The sequence below is a fragment of the Myodes glareolus genome, chromosome 15 (genome assembly GCF_982192425.1).
Source record: "Myodes glareolus chromosome 15, mMyoGla1.1, whole genome shotgun sequence".
Classification (NCBI taxonomy): Eukaryota; Metazoa; Chordata; class Mammalia; order Rodentia; family Cricetidae; genus Myodes; species Myodes glareolus.
Window position 1 is genome coordinate 45,799,951 of NC_142040.1, and position 19,441 is coordinate 45,819,391.

At 40.8% G+C, this 19,441-nt stretch overlaps 1 protein-coding gene across 4 annotated transcripts in view; it reads right to left on the reverse strand.

The window, feature by feature from the left end:
- Nucleotides 1-19,441, reverse strand: part of Nnt (nicotinamide nucleotide transhydrogenase) — an 87,792-nt gene that overhangs the window by 11,768 nt on the left and 56,583 nt on the right. For all 4 annotated transcript variants that reach the window (XM_048443066.3, XM_048443064.3, XM_048443065.3 and 1 more), the window contains exons 18-19: nucleotides 11,289-11,448; nucleotides 7,607-7,688 (exon numbers count right to left, since the gene is read on the reverse strand). In XM_048443066.3, the coding sequence (XP_048299023.3) occupies nucleotides 7,607-7,688; nucleotides 11,289-11,448 (242 nt within the window). The remainder of the gene's footprint in view (nucleotides 1-7,606; nucleotides 7,689-11,288; nucleotides 11,449-19,441) is intronic.

A 19,441-nucleotide genomic window follows, 5' to 3' on the forward strand; every position in this document is an offset into this window, starting at 1 on the left:
AACTGACAGTCATAAGTCCCTTAAAAACACAAAGAGGAGATTTTTAGGAATAATTTTAGTAAATTGGTTTGAAACAAAACCCTTCTAAAATATGAGGTCAGCATAGTAAATGATACTCAAATCATCTTCGGTCACCACCAACTGTGTGGGGCTAGTCCTTTCATCTCAAGGGAATCATGGTAATGAGATTAAAAAAGTCTTCGTGACAAGGCAGCTGCTGTCCATAAAAATCAATCGCTGTAAAAGACCACGCAGTCATTCTCTCTGGCGAGCCCTCTCAGACTAAGCGCAGATACTGCGCTTTTTAAAATGCTGAGCATTATTAGAAGTTCAGACAAAGTCACTCATACAATTCCAAATGAAAAGAAATACTTCATTTAATTTCCTGTGGCTTGCCAGTGTGGGGATAATGCTTTGTACCTTCCTTTCTTCATTTGAGGGCAATCAAGAGCTAAACTGCTACTCTGGTTCGGAAATCTGGTATTCATCCATATTCTTTCCTTCCTCGGGGAGGAAAATATGTTATGCAAGTCAAAGAGCTTACGAAAGTGTCTCAGGGGCACAATTTTTCTAACATAGAATAATGGGCCCTGTTCTGCGAATGTGAGTGAAGGGAGGCTTGACAGTCTGCAGACAAGCTTTCCTCCTCTCCGTGTCGCACACAGCATCCGGTTACTCAAAGAGATAGCGAGTCCTCCGAGTGGACCAGGTCCGAGAATCCCATTTGAATGGTAACACCATCCTCTGTCTTTCTCACACCAAGATACAGCCTGGACTTTCTATAACTGAGCTGAACCCAGTTATCTAGCTCGGAGTGACAACCTTGAGACTGCCGACCCTACTTCTGTTCCCAAAAATAATTAACAAGACCGTGAGTGATAATATCAGAGAGAAAATTAAGCTTCCCTTTCTGAACCAGTGTTCTAGACCATTACATTCTGGCATACTGTAGTGGTTTAGTTAAAAAAATATATACACAGTTTCATCCATTTGCCTGGATAATAATCCTGTTGAATGCTCTTGGAATGCAATAGCTAACGAGCACCGTGAAATGACAATTAGAAGCGAGATTCAGAAGAATCTGGAGATGGAATAAGAATAGGACTTTTATTTACACGGCTCTGTCCACACAAATCTCATTGAAGAATTAGAATGAACTGAGTTTATTATAACTAATCTTGAACTAGAAGTCAAAAATCACTCCATAGTCAGAAACACTGACTTCATCCGATGAAAGTGCTTTCTTGAACTGCTAGCATGCCTGCAGGAGGAGTGGGGTGGGGTGGGGGGTCGGAGGAATGAGTCTTGGAGAAGACATTACAAAGTGCCTGAAATTCTAATTGTTACCACAGACAGTCTTCACTACACCGATCCGGAGAGGGCGGAGGACAGGAAACCACCAAATGATCTAGAGAAAGGGCTGGGACTTCTAAAACTCTTCGCTGGCATCCCTAATCTGGGGGATGGTTGACGATCCTATGCAAACGGCTTAGATCTACATGAATGCATGTGCTTGCTTTGCTTCTCCTTCCTCTCTGATGCCAAAAGTTTACCGATCGGCACAACTGCACAGATAGCCTCCCTCCCACTCTCTTCCTACTGTGTTTTTCAAGCAGGCAAGCCAAATGCAAAGTAGCAGAAGTACTAGTTAATTTATCACTACCAGCTGTAACTAGAACTGACCCGGTGGGCTATAACACATTTCTTCCTCTTTTCAGTTAGCATTTGAATTTGCAAGTTATAAATGTCCCCCACTTCAGGATTGAATTCTGCAATCTATGTCCTAGCCTCTCGGTGAATGCAAAGTCCTGTAGCACTGTGGTAGTTTCAACAACAATGGCCCCCATAGGGCTTATATATTTGAATGCTTGGTCCTCAGTGGAACTGTTTGGGAAGTATTAGGGGGTGTAGCTTTCTTGAGGAGGTGTGCAGCTGGGGATGCTTTCAAAAACGCATGCCAGGCCCTCTCTCTCTCTCTCTCTCTCTCTCTTTCTCTCTCTCTCTGCCTGCTGCCTGTAGAACAGAATTTAGGGCTCTTAGCTACTGTTTCAGCATCATGCCTATCTACCCCCTGCCATATGGTCATGAACTAACCTTCAAAAACTGTAAGAATCCCCCAACCAAATGTTTACTTTTATAAGAGTTGCCTTGGCTGTGATGATTCTTCACAGACAAGCACTACGAAATTAGATGTTTTATTCATTGATCTCACCCCAGACCCAGAATAGGAGCCTGGAGCACAGTACTACAAGGTTGTTTGTGATTGGTCATAAATATGAATAGCCATGCCTTTAAGAAAAGAACGCAGCAGAACTATCATGAGACTGCCAGATAACATTGCTCTAATAGGTCATTTGTCTGGCCTGCTTCCTTTCCCTTCAGAAGCATGTGCCTTTATAACACCGCAAATCTACATGTGGCAGCTCTTCCTGGACCCTAACCATGACACAGCATAGGAAGCTGGACTCTGCCTGTTTGAATCTAGGTCAGAGATCCAAACTAGTCCACCTTTAAGTGTGTTGAGGAATCAATTTCTTAGAAAAAGAACATACATTTAAACCTATAGCCACACTACATAAAATTATAAAACACTAATAAACTACAAGTACCATAAGCAACTTGATGTATTAGATGAAGTAGTATACACACATGCACACACACATGTACACACACACACACACACACACACACACATTTATTTTAAACCTAAAAACGAAAACAGTCTATGTTATTAGTACAGATAGTTGAAAATGTCCCCTGAGCAGCATCCTGCTTTCTACACCTGGATCTATTCGTTTTCGCACTACATACTAAAGGAAATTTACTCAGTTATTTATATTTTCTTTTTCTTCCTAGCTATGAGACTGGGAACCAAGCTTTATAGTTTGATATTCCCAATACCTAGGAAATAAAATGTTATTGATACGCTGTTGATAGATACTGCTTAATATTAACATAAATGATTTTTAAAAAAAAGCTGGAGAGATGGCCCAGCAGTTAAGAGCAGCTGCTGCTCTTCCAGAGGACCAGGGTTTGATTCCCAGGACCCACAACCATCTGCACTCCATTTCGGAGATATCTGATGTCTTCTTCTGACCTCCACAGGCATCAGGCATGCAGATAGTGCTTAAATATACATGCAGGCAAAACACTCATTCAAATGAAATAGAATTAAATTAAATTTAAAAGTAACATATAACATCAATTAGTCAATCAAAGAAATCGAAAAGTATTTCTACAAATTCAAAAGGGTTTCTACAATAATGCAAGTGATAACACTTTAGGGAAAGAAACTCAAGTATTTATTAATTACAAATAAAAAGAATATAACTTTCTAATATTTACTCATTAGAAATGTGATTCCTGTCATATAATCAATCCAAAGTTTGGGAAGTAAAGAGAAAAGGAATACCTGTGTTCTTGTACTTTAAGGTTTTTATCTTTTAAAAATCAGCATGAGTTTTCTACGCTGACTGGACAACTGAGGATCACATGATACCTTAAGCACTAAATTTCCATGACACTGGTAACCAAACATGAGTTCTCGTCCTGAAATGTCATATGCTTCATTATAATCTCAAGCCTTTGTGGACATGTTATGACTGTGGCCAAAGTAAAGGAAACCAGCAGTGTCTCTGAACCAATCATGGGCCTTGAAGCCAGACAGACCGTATGACAGATGCAGTTTCTCTTGGCACCACTTGGGTGTAACTAATTAATGACAATCGTATGTCTATACAGGCACGTCTCCACAGGGGATGCGTGTGAATATATCGCCGCATCTGGATACTCGGCATGTTGGGGTCCTGAGGCACAGAGACAAGTCAGAGGCCCACAGCTGCACTTGATGAACACTGTGGGAGCTACAGAGTGATGAAAGGGTTAAATTACCACAAACTGTAAATACAGATTTATTTCATTAAAATGCAAGGTAACTGCTGCAGCCACCTCCCACTTGGACACACATGTGCCTCTCTATAAAAAAAAAATTACAGCGTGTGTGTGTGTGTGTGTGTATACACCTTGTCAATAAAACTTCCATTTCTCCTACAAAAAGATTCTAACACACAATAAAGCAAAATCGAAGTTTACCTGATTTCCTTTAATTAAAGAAAATCCACACAGAAATTAAACTGGAAAAGTCTGACAGACCACTGTCACCATGTTTGTAAGAACAATTCCCTTCCATTTCCTTCAAAATACAAAATTCAAGGGCTCGAGAGATGGCTCAGCGGTTAAGAGCACTGATTGCTCCTCCAGAGGTCCTGAGTTCAATTCCCAGCAAACACATGGTGGCTCACAGCCATCTATAATGAGATCTGGTGCCCTCTTCTGGCATGCAAGCATACATGGAACGAATGTTGTATACATAATAAATAAATAAAATCTTTAAAAAAAATACAAAATTCAAAATGTCCTATCCAAGGCCTATGCTAAAAATTCAATAATAGTAAAAAGTACAATATGTCATATGTAATTCCATTTTCAAAATGAAAGGCAGATGAACATAGACCAGTATTTTTTTTTAGAACTCACAACAAGAGAAATCAGACTGAGCAATAATTTTATTCTGATCCTACATTATGAGTTATCAACAAATTTGATTATTTTTAACAAGGGTTTTCAAAAATTATGCAAGACTATAGGGTGTTTTTATGAAAAGGTTTCTGTTATATCCACAGGACCACTTCAGTAAAAGAAAATTTATAGCTGAAAATCCCCTTATGGATGTATAACTAGATCGCTCATAAACCTTAAATCATTACTCTTCCTACACAGAAACCATTCTGTATAGCAGTAGTTCATATATGCCATCATGAATAAAATTCTCATTTTAACCAAATCAAAACCTAAACGGTCATGTGCCTGATACCTTTTCAGACTTGCTCATCTCTCTCATCTATTTTCCTAACTTCTTTCAAGGCACTCAACAATCACGAGGATTTTTCTCGGGGTGGGGGGGATGTGCATGTGCACGTGTGTGTTCACATGCATGTGGTAGTATGTGTGCACACAGGTCAAAAGTCAAACTCAAGCATCGGAAACATACCTCACAGGAGCAGCGATTCCCGACTCGGCTAAACTGACTGGCAGGTGAGCACTATGGACCCAGCAGTCTCTACCTCCTCAATGCTAGGCTCACAAGCACACGCCACCGTGTCCACCTTTTTACACAGGTGCTGAAAATCAAACTCAGGTCCTTTGCAGCAGGCACTTTGCCCACTAAGCTACGTCCTCGATCCTTCAGATTATAATTTTCGACTCTGGGGACTGGAGAGATGTGCAGAGGTTAAGAGCACTGATTGCTCTTCCTGAGGTCCTGAGTTCAATTCCCAGTAACCACATGGTGGCTCACAACCATCTGTAGTGAGATCTGGTGCCCTCTTCTGGCGAGTAGACATACATGCAGATAGAACACTGTATACATAACAAATAAAAATCTTTAAAAATAATAATAATAATTTTTGACTCTGCTCCCACTGCTCTCCTGGTTTGCCAAGCTGTCTTGTTCACCTGGGCTGATCAGTGAGCAGCCAGAGAGGAATGCCAAATTAAGGACTCCCCTGGCTGGGCTGAGGAGAGCCAAAACATGAAAGCCATCTTCCATGAGCTCTTTTATTATGATTGTCACTCACCCCCTAAACGTTCACGTGGTGATGGGAGGCATTACTAATATATTAGACTTTTTCACATGTGGGCTGAATAAAGAAAGTAGTTTCTTCTTTAGGAGAATCACACACGGCTCTTTAACACATCCTTTTCTCTTGCAGGCTTGCAAGTGCATTTAAATGGCAAGACTACAGCTAAAAAGAAGGTTCAGCTTAATAACCGATGTGAAAATGAGAACGAGTGACTAAAAATGAGCTCTTTCTTTATACTTCGATGAAAAACTAACGTCAATGACTTTTCTCGTCTTCAATTACTTTACATCCACGTCAAATATGAAAATTCTCCACGTCACAACAATGCTGGTCCCCCCCATCATAAAATAGTACTTTGACTCTTTCTATATTTAAAAAACACAACTATAGATTTTAGGAAGGGATGGGGCAGGAGTGATAGAGAAAAGGGTGGAGACAAAAGGAAAGGAAGAAGTAAAGTTCCGCTGACATTTAGACCAAGCAACCTCTGATCTTATGGTCTGTGCATCTTTTATAATCATAAATGGACAGGGCATTCAAAGAGCAAGATGGAGTCTCCATCCAGTTTGGACACATACTCTGACAAGTTCTAGGTTACTCTAGGCCCCCTGTTGGGTTTATTTTCTTATCGTCTGCCTAAAGACAAAAGCAAAAGGCTGACATCTAAAAGGAATTATCAGACATTATCAGTCTGGTCAACAAACATTAACATCCTAATGAACTAACTCCAGGCAATGAATTATCGTGTGTCTCTGATTTATGGTACCCAGTCAATGCAACTGCTAGTGAGCCCACAAAATGAACAGCGGTGTTCCCATGAGGGAAGACCCCCAAGAGCTCACACTGTCTTTACTGGATGGGAATAATGTCCCTTAATGGGCACTCCGAGAGGAAAAGAACATAAGCACAGCATTGCAACAGCCATCGAGTTCTTCATACAAAAGCCTGATTTTGTGCTCCTTGAGACCACCGGGGATGGATCTAGGCATGCCAGTCCTGCACTCCTCTGCTTAGCAAGCTCCCATGAGCATCCGACGCTCACAAGGCAATTGAGTACAGTTTTCAAAAAGTCCACGGCTTCAGCAGAGCATTCCAACAGTCCTTCCCACCCAAGCAAGAGCTTCAAAGCTAGGTCAGCAATAAGCAACCTACAGGCTTCTTCAAACAAACAAACAAACCAAAACCCTCCTTTGGAGGCCTGACATGAAAAAAACACAACCTAGTGCAACTCACACTCTTAACACAACCTTGCCCCCAATCAAACCACAAAGAAACACTATTTCTGGCTATTTTCATCCATAAATATCCTAGAATTTGGAAAAATAACGTTTCTCCTTCTAAAATGAGTCTGTCAGATGGAAGCAGCAGCAGAGAGGTTTGGTGGCGCTCTGACGACTTCATCACCTAGGGCTACTTGTCTTAAAAGTCACCTTGAGAAGCAGTTACCTTTTTTATTGATTACTATTGAGCTCTACATTTTTCTCTGCTCCCCTCCCTGCCTCTCTCCTCCCCTTCAACCCTCTCCCAAGGTTCCCATGCTCCCAATTTACTCAGGAGATCTTGTCTTTTTCTACTACCCATGAAGATTAGATCCATGTCTGTCTCTCTTAGGGTTCGCATTGTTGTCTAGGTTCTCTGGGATTGTTCATAGCAGCATTGTTTGTCATAGCCAGAACCTGGAAACAACCTATATGCCCTCGACCAAAGAACAGATAAGGAAAATGTGGTACATTTACACAATGGAGCACTACACAGCAGAAAAAAAATAACATCTTGAATTTTGCAGGCAAATGGGTGGAGCTAGAAAACATCATTTTAAGTGATGTAACCCAGACCCAGAAAGATAATTATCACATGTACTCACTCATAGGTAGTTTTTAAACATAAAGAAAAGCAGTCATCTTTCTAAAGAGCTGTCGACTCCCTTTTCTTCACACTCAAATACTTACACACAAGGCTCTCACCTGACTTTCTTGCCTTGCTCAGTAAGCATCTTCACCAAATCAGCAATGGGGTACTGGGCTTTGGCTGCACAGAGGCCATAACCTGTGAGGCAACATTAAGAACAAAAAAGAATGTGATTTATTTTTGAAATGTTACAGATTAATACCTCTCTCTTGATCAAGATGTATTCTATGCCAGTATAGGAAGTAAATCGGACTAAATGAAAACATCTTTATTATAAATAAATCTTTACAAAATAAAAAACTTTTAAAATTTTCATTATTGTATACTCTATGCTTATATTTTATATGTTATTTTTATCCCTTATATGCCTTTTTTTGTCAAATGAGAGACAGAAACCCGGTGGATCCAGATGGGAGGGGAGGCGTAGAACAACTGGGACAAGTAGGGAAAGGGAAAACTAATCAAGATATGGGGTATGAAAAAATCTTCTTAATAAAAGAAAACAAATGTAGGACAGAAAAGAAAAATCATGGTCTTATAATATCTAGGGAATCTGTTCAAGAAAATACAGTCATTCATTGCACCTTTCCATAGATTTTCAACAATTGTTTAAAGTTATTTCTTAGAGTTTAAATAAAGCTTATTTATTCAGAAGAAAAACACATAATACTGAATTTGAAACTAATAACCACCTCCTCAATCTCCTAATAAGTTTCATGCTACAGAATGACCCTGCTGCAATCCATGCACACACTTGTCTATGTCCCTGCTGCAATCCATGCACATACTAGTCTATGTCCCCCTGCTGCAATTCATGCACATACTAGTCTGTGTCCCCCTGCTGCAATCCATGCACATACTAGTCTGCGCCCCCCTGCTGCAATCCATGCACATACTAGTCTGCGTCCCCCTGCTGCAATCCATGCACATACTAGTCTGCGTCTCCCTGCTGCAATCCATGCACACACTAGTCTGTGTCCCTGTTGCAATCCATGTATACACTAGTCTATGGCCCTGCTACAATCCATGCACACACTAGTCTATGCCCCCCGCTGCAATCCATGCACATACTAGTCTGCGTCCCCCTGCTGCAATCCATGCACATACTAGTCTATGTCCTTCCTGTTGCAATCCATGCACACACTAGTCTATGTCCCCCTGCTGCAATTCACGCACACACTAGTCTACTCTCATGTGATTTTAAACTCTGAATGTGTCTTTAATGACATTGTAGTCCTGTGGATTCTTCCTGGCTTTGTTACTATTCTTCCAATATCTTGAATAGTTTTTCCCCTGTTATCCTTCTTAAATATCCAAATCTTACCATGAAGCTTTTAATTTGTCCCTCACCTCATCTTAAATCCTAACTCACCCAAGGACTTCAGCCATTGTGCTGAGGCCTGTTGGCTCAACCTGCCAGTGGAGCTCTAGCAGCATCACTGGACAAATTTAATGTCGAAGGAGGAGAAGAACTGAAAACCCTTCTCCTCCAACTCTACTCTCAGATTCAAATAAATTTTAAAAAAAAGTCCTTCCTTCCTGAGGTGTATGTAAGTATAACCAAGAATGTCAGTCAGTCTTCTGTATTTACCTTTAACTCTAAGATTATGTCCATACCACCTGTAGAGTAACCCATTTCTCTTCCTCCTTTTCTAGCCCATGTTTCCAGTTGCCATCCCTTCACTCTAGCTACCCACAACACCATCTATCCTCTAAGGCTCAAAACAACTCCTAACTTCCCTTCAACCCTTCTTAGGTTCCTCATGAGAAAAAAGAATTCCACACGGTTCAGTTTCGCCACGATCCTAATATGCTTGGCTTTATTTATCTCCCCATCTGACTTGTGCACTGGGATAGCCAGTGCCCAGAGGGAAGAGACTATGCCCTCCATGTCTTCATGCCTCTGCACACAAGCACAGCTTCTTCATAGGGCACACCAATGCCTTTCAGTTAGGACAATCCACTATGCAGGTACTATGTCCCATACATTGCAGTGCATTTCCACACACTAACTCAGCTCTGTCACAACCAAAATCCACTACTCAGAAGTCTTGAAGAGTAATACATTGCATTGACATTGAAATCTCAAATTTGCCTGACATTTGCTATTTTTATCACAGTATGTTCTCAACCAGTAAATTGCCCCTACATCAAGTCAGTCGTCTTTCCTCATGAAAACCTCCTATAATGGCATGATAGAGTTAAAATCTCAATCTGACAAGCATGAAAAGCTAAGCTAACTAAGGCTTACAGGTTAAAAACTGAAACCAAGAGAGAGTAAATGGCTTGGTCTGCGCCGTGCAGACTGTTAGAGGCAAAGGTAAGTGCAAAGGTGACACAGTGGGACTCCCATGGCAAGTTCTTTCCAGCCTATCACTTTCAACACTCATCCAGACGACAGCTCAAGATGAGCTCCTTCTCCTCAGTCACACTGTCCCATCTGATCAGAAAACAATTATTCTACGGTTCAGTTTAGCCATTGCCGTAACATTTGGCATTATTTATTGCCCAGTGTAATCCCTAGCAATGATCTAAACATTTGTCCTCATGCCTACATATGACTGCAGTCCTCACCACTCATCACGGAAACTTCACTTTGCAATGGAAGGAGGCCATTGCAGAAAACCACAAAGAATGGTGATGTACTTTCAAACAAATCACTTCTGAAAAGAGACTAAGACTCAACCGAGTCTAATGAATGAGCCTGACACTTTCACATGCTCTACCTAAAGTAACCTTATAGACCCTAAAATTAACCATAAACAAGACTCAACAATAACTTCACATGTGCACAGAGTTCAAAAAGATGGCTACATGTTACATCAATTGATAGAATATTTATGGTATTTCTAAATATTAGCCCAAACTGAGAGTTCTCTGTATTCTCACTCAGTGACCATTAAGTTGCTACAGTTTCCATTATGTTTTCTAAAAGAAGAAGGTTCCTATGGCTAGACAGGCCACAGGCTCTAGAAGAAAATCTACTGCTATCATGCTGCTAACTGGACATAGAATTAAATTGACTCCTGAAGATCTATCTTTGTTCCCGTAGATCAATGCATCCCTCAGCCCTCAGCTGTGAAGCCTCTTGCACCGTGAAAAACACAGTGACTCACAGATGGTCAAGGTGCAGGGCGTAAGACTGCAGAATGCTCAGTTAAGTGGGACTTATTTCCTGTAGCCACTCTTCCCAAGACTCCTGGGGATCATGGCAGAAGGGACAGAAAGCCTCAGTCAGAGTCGGCAGTGGTGGATGGCTACAAAGAAACATTCTCTTCTGGGCACAGCCAGGCAAGCTGCACACACAAATTCACAGTGGTTGTCAGAGCACGAGCAAAGCCTATGCGAATCCAATCCAGACCACATCCCGATATGAAGATGGGAGCTGAGCGTGAAACCCCACTCGTAGCAATGGACTTATTGGCAGCTGTTAGTTGCGAAAGACAGGGTTCCTGGGGAGTTAGCCATGCTCCAGAGGAAGACCACACATCCACTGATACTTGGGTAACACAGATGGCTCTTAATGACGTAAGAGAAAAACAAAACAAAGCAAAACACAAAGTTGGGTGAGTAGAGGAGGAAGATGGATCTGGGAAGAGATGGGGATGGATGTGCTCAAACCTGTGGGAAAGTCTCGAAGAACTAATACAATTGTTAATGAGGTTTCAATTTCTCTTTTCCGTATTACTCAATGTAATCAACTGCAACACCCATGCAGTGTAAATTTTATTTCTTTACCTGGAGTAATAACAATGCTATTAGCTTCCCGGATCATCTCAACTGCATTGTCTAGGTTGATTTCGGTATGTGTGCCAGAAATTTCCATCGGTTTTCCACCAGCTGTTGAAGATGTACCATAGCCTCCAAGAATCACATTAGCCAGGGAGCGATTCATTGCCTAAAGGGCAAAACATCAATCACCTATGAGAGTTTGGCTATTCTTTGAGAATAGCATGAAGTTTATGTACATGAAATTCAATATCATTTTAAAGGAAATTTTTAAACTATTTAAAAAATTTTAGCCAGACTGGCTTCTAAAATTAGTTCAAAACGTAAATAACAGAGACATCTGAGAACCATATCAATTTTCAAACCAGGTCAATTGCACGCTAATAAGTTTTCAAAAGATGTTAAACAAGTATTTTTAATGCAAATTAAGTGAAAATATAAAAATTAATGAAATTTTAGATGAGTTATTATCATCTAGACACTGAATAAGCAACTTCTCTTTCCATATTTAAATGTACTTCACCGGAGTAAAAGAGCACCAAAGATATTTATTTGTAAGAAAAAAAATGTCCACAAAATGACCTCATCTGTCTCTTCTGTAGATTCTGCTACTGCATACAAGCTGTCAAAATACAACAAGAAGGAATTCCAATGATAATCACACATTTCATTAAAACTCCACAGTCATTTGCATTCAAGGGGGTGGGGACGTGGGCGTGGACACTCTCACTTTCCAAACCTATTACAGCTCCATGGAATCCTGTACCTGGTTATCACGGAAGCAGATGGACTCGCCATTCTAAATGCTCCTAAAGGCTCCGCCTACAAAGTGGTGGGTGAGCAGGTGATTTGCTCCTTCAGTTTGGGCCCACCCTTTTCACTAGTAAAATAATCTCAGGAGGACGTACAGAGAACAGCATCTCTTATTCCTGGTGAGCTCACTTATAACCATCCAAGAGCAACCCTTACAAACGCCCCAACTGAACCATAAGATAATAACAGGTCTAGTTTTGTGGAGAACAGCTGGAGGGCGGGCGGTAAAAGGAGAGAAACTAAATGTTTTAGGGAAGAAAACACATTTGAAGAATTCAAACGACCTCCTGTTTTAGCTCGGGTTCTGTTGCTGTCATAAAACACCCATGACTAAAAGCAACTTGGGGAGGAAAGGGTTTATTTTGCTTACACGTCCACATCACAGGCCATCTCTGAGGGAGTTCAGGAAAGGAACTCAGGCCAGGACTGCTTTCTTATTGCACCCAGGACCACCAGCCCTGGGGTGGCACAACCCATAGTGAGCTGGGTCTTCCCACACCAATTATCGATCAAGAACAATGCACCACAGGTTTGCCCACTGAGTAATCTGGCAGAGGCATTCTCTCAGTTGAGATTTCCTCTTTCAAAATGACTCTTGCTTATATCAAGTTAACACAAAACTAGCCAGCACACCCACTATTCATGAATCTAAGTGTTTTACAAGGGGAGAGAAAACTCAAAAACCATTTAAAACCTATTTCAGTGGTTATAGTCCACCCACTATATTACTTAAAAACTTAGTTATTAATCTATTACTTTGCTTCAATGGCAATACTCTATTTAAGTTTAAAAAAAAGTATTTTGAAATCTTCAATAATACCACATCAGAAAAAAATAGGCCATCCATACAACAATAACTAGGCCAGGGACAACCTTACAGAGACAGTTATACAGCCGGGGAGGTCTAGCAATAGGAAAGAGTGGAGAAGGAATGTGGAAAAGAGCCACACCTTAATAAATAACGTAAATTTCGAAGATGATGGATAAGGGGATAAGAGAAAGTTTGATGTTTTGAATTAACATCCTAATCCCAGCCTGGCAGGAAGTTTATAAACTTCTGAATTAAAGCTGAAACAGTCATAACTGGGACTCCCCAAACATTCAATTTTTGCTGTCTATAAATCTCTTCCAGTTTTGATTATAAGATTCAGAGATTCAATTATCAAAAACTATGTTACTAAATTCTTGCCATTAAAAAATTAATTTTTAAAATCTATTTTGGGGGCCGTAGAGATGGCTCTGTGGTTAAGAGTGGTTGCTGAGCAAGCATGAAGACAGGAGTTTAGATCCTAGTTACCACACTCACTCCCTACCCCAAAAGCTGGGCATAGTCCCACATACAACAGCAACCTTAGCACTGAGAAGCAGCCCTGAGGTGGGTTGCTAGCCTAAGCAAAACCGTGAGCTCCAGCCTCAGTGTGAAACCCTACCTCAAAGGATCAAGGCAGATAATGAGAAAGGAAGACCCTCAGTACCCCCTGTTCTCCATACATACAGGCCTATGTGACCCAACACACACATGTGCATATACACACATACATACACCTCATTCATGCACACACAAAACAGAACTATTTAGACGTCGAGGTTCCTGTTAGAGAGAACTTTTCTCCAATGGACAAGGAGTCTTCATCAATTTACAACAGCACTAACAGATCACAGAAGCACATGGCGTGGAGAGAGATGTGTGAGGACAGGAGCCCACCATTTCGCCTTGGCCTAAGAAGCAGCATTGTTTCTCCTATGGAACAGACCGAGAAAGGGGGAAAGAATCTCTGAGGACATTTAATGAAAGTGCGCTGACTTGGAATGGAACATAGGGAGAAAAAAATAGCGGCTGAACAACCAAGGTCTACTCGTTAAACGCATAAGCAAAATTATATCACCATTATGTGAATTCCATGTGGTCTCTTAAAAATTATATTACTTTTCATCTCTTAATTCACCATTGCAACATCGTGTTCACAACAAATGTTTAGGGCTTACAGCTTTGTGTCGCTCTTTTTCCCTCCTTATTTTATTTGCTTCCTTAAGTGATTCATGAGACCATCCTGTGGCCATTATTCACAGATTGAGGGGTTCTCAGATTCCAAGAGCAAGAAAGAAAAAAAAAATGCCACACTGTCCAAGCCTGTTCCTTTTAAGCTAATTAGTCCTATAATGAAAGCTGTGTTCTACATTAAAGAGATCATTAACTCACATAATTCCAGCTACACTGAAAGAAATTAATCTGAAGACAAAAGAAAGGTCATAAAACAGCCAAAACTGAAAGAATAGCATATATACCATTCAGTACTGTCTCTTGTCTCAATGTTCTGTAGATACCGATTAGTCAATCACAAAGAAAAAATAAAATAAAATTCCGTTTGGCTTGACTTTTAACTTCCTTCATTCTGTTCTATTCCCATTTGAAAAGAGAGTTTTTTGTTTGGTTGGTTGGTTTTTCTCTGGAAAAAAAATCTGCTTTTCCAGTTTGCTAAGAGCTCCATTTCCCAGGTGATATCATAAGCAGAGGGACTACGGAATCATAAAGGGGTTGATTATTACAGCACGACATAAAGCAAATCATGGCTATGTGTTTGCTCTTTGGACAATGTCAATGTCTTTTCAGTTTTTATTATATGGTTTGTTGTGTAACCACAGCACTGGGTTCAGAGGCTACCCAGAGGAATTCATTGTCAGAAGGAAAATGTGATTTTCGAGATTGTCGGTTAGTCACTTGGGGAGCATTCCTTTTCTTCCCACATAATAAAACCACCCTGTTCTGGTTTGGACTGACAGGCTTGCTTCAGTAAACACTACAGAAGGTCAATGTACTGGTACCATATGGACTCTAATAGCATCTGCTAGGATACCCAATAGATGGCTCCAAAATAATACATAAACTAACAGAATAGCCCTTTTATGCCCTTTAACAACTCCTATCCACTAGAAGGAAAATGACAGCTACAAGAGAAATTTGGGGAGAATAAAAAGCATCTACTCTTCATGCCTTAAGATATGGCAGACTTGGTTTCAATTTGTCATTGCGTGTGGGAGTGCAGGGAGAAGTCGAAGTGCGCAATGCCCATCACCAGTAAGAGCTGGGGCTGTGGAGATTCTCGGGATCCTCTCAGCAGCAGCAGAAGCCAACAAAAAGGCCCCTCAGGTCATTTCCCTGTACTGATGCATAGAGGAACGCTGCAACCATAGCAAAGTTCAAGACATTTCGCACTAAGAGTTTGGATATAATGATAGAGCCATATTTATATACTAATGTGTAGGCGTTTAAACTATATTAGTTAGGGCTGGAGAGATGGTCGGAGGTTAAGAGCATTGCCTGCTCTTCCAAAAGTCCTGAGTTCAATTCCCAGCAAACCACATGGTGGTTCACAACCATCTATAATGGGGTCTGGTGCCCTCTTCTGGCCTGCAGGCATATACACAGTCAGAATATTGTATGCATAATAAATAAATATTTTTTAAAAATAAAATAAAATGCATTAGTTATAAAATTAAATATTAGAATAACAAAATATGTTAAAAAGAAAGAGGATGAGTATGAACACAATGATCTGGAATTAGAATATCAAATGTTAACAGTTAAATGATGAATAGGAATTATGTCATTTTATTTTCCCTTAACCTTTTCTACCCAACCAAATTCCCTATATTTTGTACTTCTATAACCTTCTCTCTGAAACAGGATCTTCACAGGTACAAGCTGTCTCTATGGAGTCCCAGCTGCCTTCAGAACTCAATGATCTTCCTGCTTCAGCTTCCCAAATGTGTGCGGCTATGCTTCTCTTATAGGAGGATTTTGGGGTTTTGTTGGTTTGTTTTTAAACTGTGCAGCCTTGGCTGGCTTAGTACTCACTCTGTAGACCACATTAGCCAAAACTCACAGAAACCTACCTGCCTCCGCCCGCCGTGTGCTGGGATCAAAGGCGTGCACTACCACATCTGGCCTTGGAGTGGTCATTTTAATTAAGACTTTAGCTGTCCTTAAATTCAAACACACACACACACACACACACACACACACACACACACACACACATACACAATTATTATTATTAATAGTATTAATCTGATCTCATATATTTATGATACCAGAAAACCATAAGGACATATTGGTATAAGATCTCAAAACAACAAACTTTCTCTTATCCCCTTATCCATCATCTTTGAAATTTACGTTATTTATTAAGGTGTGGCTCTTTCCCACATTCCTTCTCCACTCTTTCCTATTGCTAGACCTCCCCGGCTGTATAACTGTCTCTGGAAGGTTGTCCCTGGCCTAGTTACTGTTGTATTTTTGAATGGACAACGCTGGCCTTTTTTTTTTTTTTCTGATGTGGTTTCATTGAAGATTTTAAATACTTTTATTAACTTTTTAAATAGGGCACTGTCTTTCAAAAAAAGTAATAGATTAATAACTGTAAGCTTTTAAGTGCTGTAATGGATTGACTACAACCATTAGAATAGATTTTAAATGGTTTTTGAGTTTTTTCTCCCCATGAAGTATTCATCATGCAAAACGCTTTGATTCATAGGGTGTGTGCGGACTAGTTTTGTGTTAACTTGATTTAAGCAAGAGTCATTTTGAAAGAGGGAATCTCAATTGAGAGAATGCCCCCCACCAGACTGGTCAGTGGTGCATTTTTTTTTTGATGATGACAATTGGTGTGGGAGGGCCCAGCTCACTGTGGGTGATGCTAGCCCAGGACTGGTGGTCCTGGGTGCCACAACAAAGCAGACTGAGCAAGCCAGTAAGTAGTTTCCCTCCATGGCCTCTGCATGAGCTCCTGCCTTGAGTTCCTGTCCTGCTCGCCCTAAGTGATGGCCTGTGATGTGGACGTGTAAGCAAAATAAACCCTTTCCTCCCCAAGTCGCTTTTAGTCATGGGTGTTTTATGACAGCAACAGAACCTTAACTAAAACAGGAGGTCATTTGAATTCTTAAAATGTGTTTTCTTCCCTAAAATATTTAGTTTCTTTCCTTTTTCTGCCCGCCCTCCAGCTGTTCTTCACAAAACTAGAACATTTATTGTCTTAGGGTCCAATTGAGGCAGTGAAAACAGAAAAGGTACAAGGACTAGAAAAACACCTAAAAAAGGGAGAAAGAGGAGATCGTTTTACACGAGCACCCAGAAGAATGTGTGTGTAACCAGCACCTTTCCCTGGGTTACCATAGTCACTACATCCAAGTTACCAGGGAACTCACTGTGCAACTGTGACCATGAAAGCCAAGAGGCTGGACAGGGAGGAGGAGGCAAGAAGTAAGAGACACAGTTTAGAAACTTGGGACATAAACTGCTAAAATAATGATAACAACAATAACAAAAATAATCTAAAGAAAACCATGAGAGAAACACGGGCGAAAATGGGAAGGGTACTCGGGATGCCCTCTCAAGAACTACATTTAGGTCCTTCCCCCATCCTCCTGTACTGAAAGACCACTAGCACTGACAGAATTCAAGTCTTTTCCAGGCGTGGTGGCACATGCCTATAATCCCAGCACTCAGGAGACGGATGCAGGTGGATCCTTAATTGGAGGCAGTCTTAGCTATGTGGTGATATTCTGTCTAAAACAATCAGGCAAAAAAAAAGGGATAAAATAACTCAAATCTTGCAATTTGATTTTAAAGCTCATTTTTCTGACAAATGGCCTTTAATTGTGAAGATCTGCTGCCCCCTGCTGGTCACTCAAATTTCCAACTGAAACACAGTAAGAAGGTTTAGAAGTCCACTTTTGAAGGACACTCTATTTCTAAAGAACTAAATGCAACTTTCCCTTAAAGGTACTTGTAACTAAAACATCACAGAGCCTGGAAGTTAAGTTCTTAACAGGATATAAAATCTCCGCATCCCAAACCTTCCGACTACTTGGGAGCTGCTACTAGCATAATAGACTGTCTTAAACCTGGGCTGCAGGGCTCTGTGTTTTACAAGATGAGCAAAAACACAAAAAATACACTTATTACGAAAAGGTAACTTCAGTGTTTTAATTAACCCGATATTCTCAAGGCAAGTAAGATGCTGAAATGTTAAAAATGAAGGTATTCTGTAACCCGATGTAACCAAAGAAGCAAGGTAAGTGTAGCTCTCACCTCGCACCCCGAAAGCTCTTTTGTGCAGCTCATGGAGACGATTACAGAGATCCATAAGTGGCCGAGACACAGAGACTAAGTGACCGAGGGGTGCCCAACCCCCAATGATGCATTTGCACACCTAAGACTCAGGGAAAACAGAGGAGGAGGAGACGGAAACATTGTAACAGCCAGAGGATGTTGCTTGAGAATGACATTGGAAGAGGATGGGCCTGCTGCTGGACAGTCCCCTAGCCGTGACAAGGGGAAGCCGCCCGTGAGAGCTCAGAGATATGGTCACCTGAGGTCGCCTGAACAAGACCGGCATAGTGACATCACGAGTTGAGCGCCACCGTGGCTGGGGGAAGTGCCACAAACTCCCGCCCTCGATGGAGAGCTGCAGGGGGTCAATGGCTACCAAGAAAGAGCGAATCCAGTTCCTCCTCCAAGGAATCCTCAGTGGTCAGTCCTGGACACATGGACATATAAGCAACACTAAGGAGACTCGGCATGCTATCTATACATACGTATACCTACGCTACGGAAGAAAAGATCTGAAGTTGGGGGGAGGGCTGGGAGAAGCTGGAGAGAGGTCGGAACTGTGAGAGTGACACAGATATAGTGCTCATGTCTAAAATTCTCAAAAATAGTACATTTTTTTAAAACCTAGAGGGCTTAGCAGTTAAGAGCACTGGTTGCTCTTCTGGAGGGACCCAGATTTGAGTCCAAGCCCATGGTTTACAACGCATGTCACTTCAATTCCAGCCCTCTTCTGGCCTCTGCAGGTGCCAGACATGACAGTGGCACACTGACAAACATGCAGACAAAACACCCATAGCATGTAAATAATCCTTTTTATTAAAATGTAATTAAGCCAGAGGTATAAAATTATCCTAAATATATTATTAAGGTGATACACATTAAGGTTATCTGTAAGCCTAAGATGTCTTTGTAAGACTTGGGGTAGGTTTTTTAAATGATCTTTCTTTTAATGATGTATTTACTTTTATTTTATGTGCATTGATATGTTGCCTTCCACGTATGTCTGTGTGAGAGTGTCAGATCCCCCGGATATGGAGTTACAGTCTATTGTAAGCTGCCATGTGGGTGCTGGGAATTGAACCCAAGAAGGGACCTTTTTTAATTTAAATGTTCAGAGTTATACCTTACATCGTCTTGATAAAGATATAGACATTGAAAAAAATACAAGCTTGGTGTTTTTCAAAGCTTGTTTATTATAAAGCAATGCAAATGGGCTTCAACAGTAATCCAAAACTAT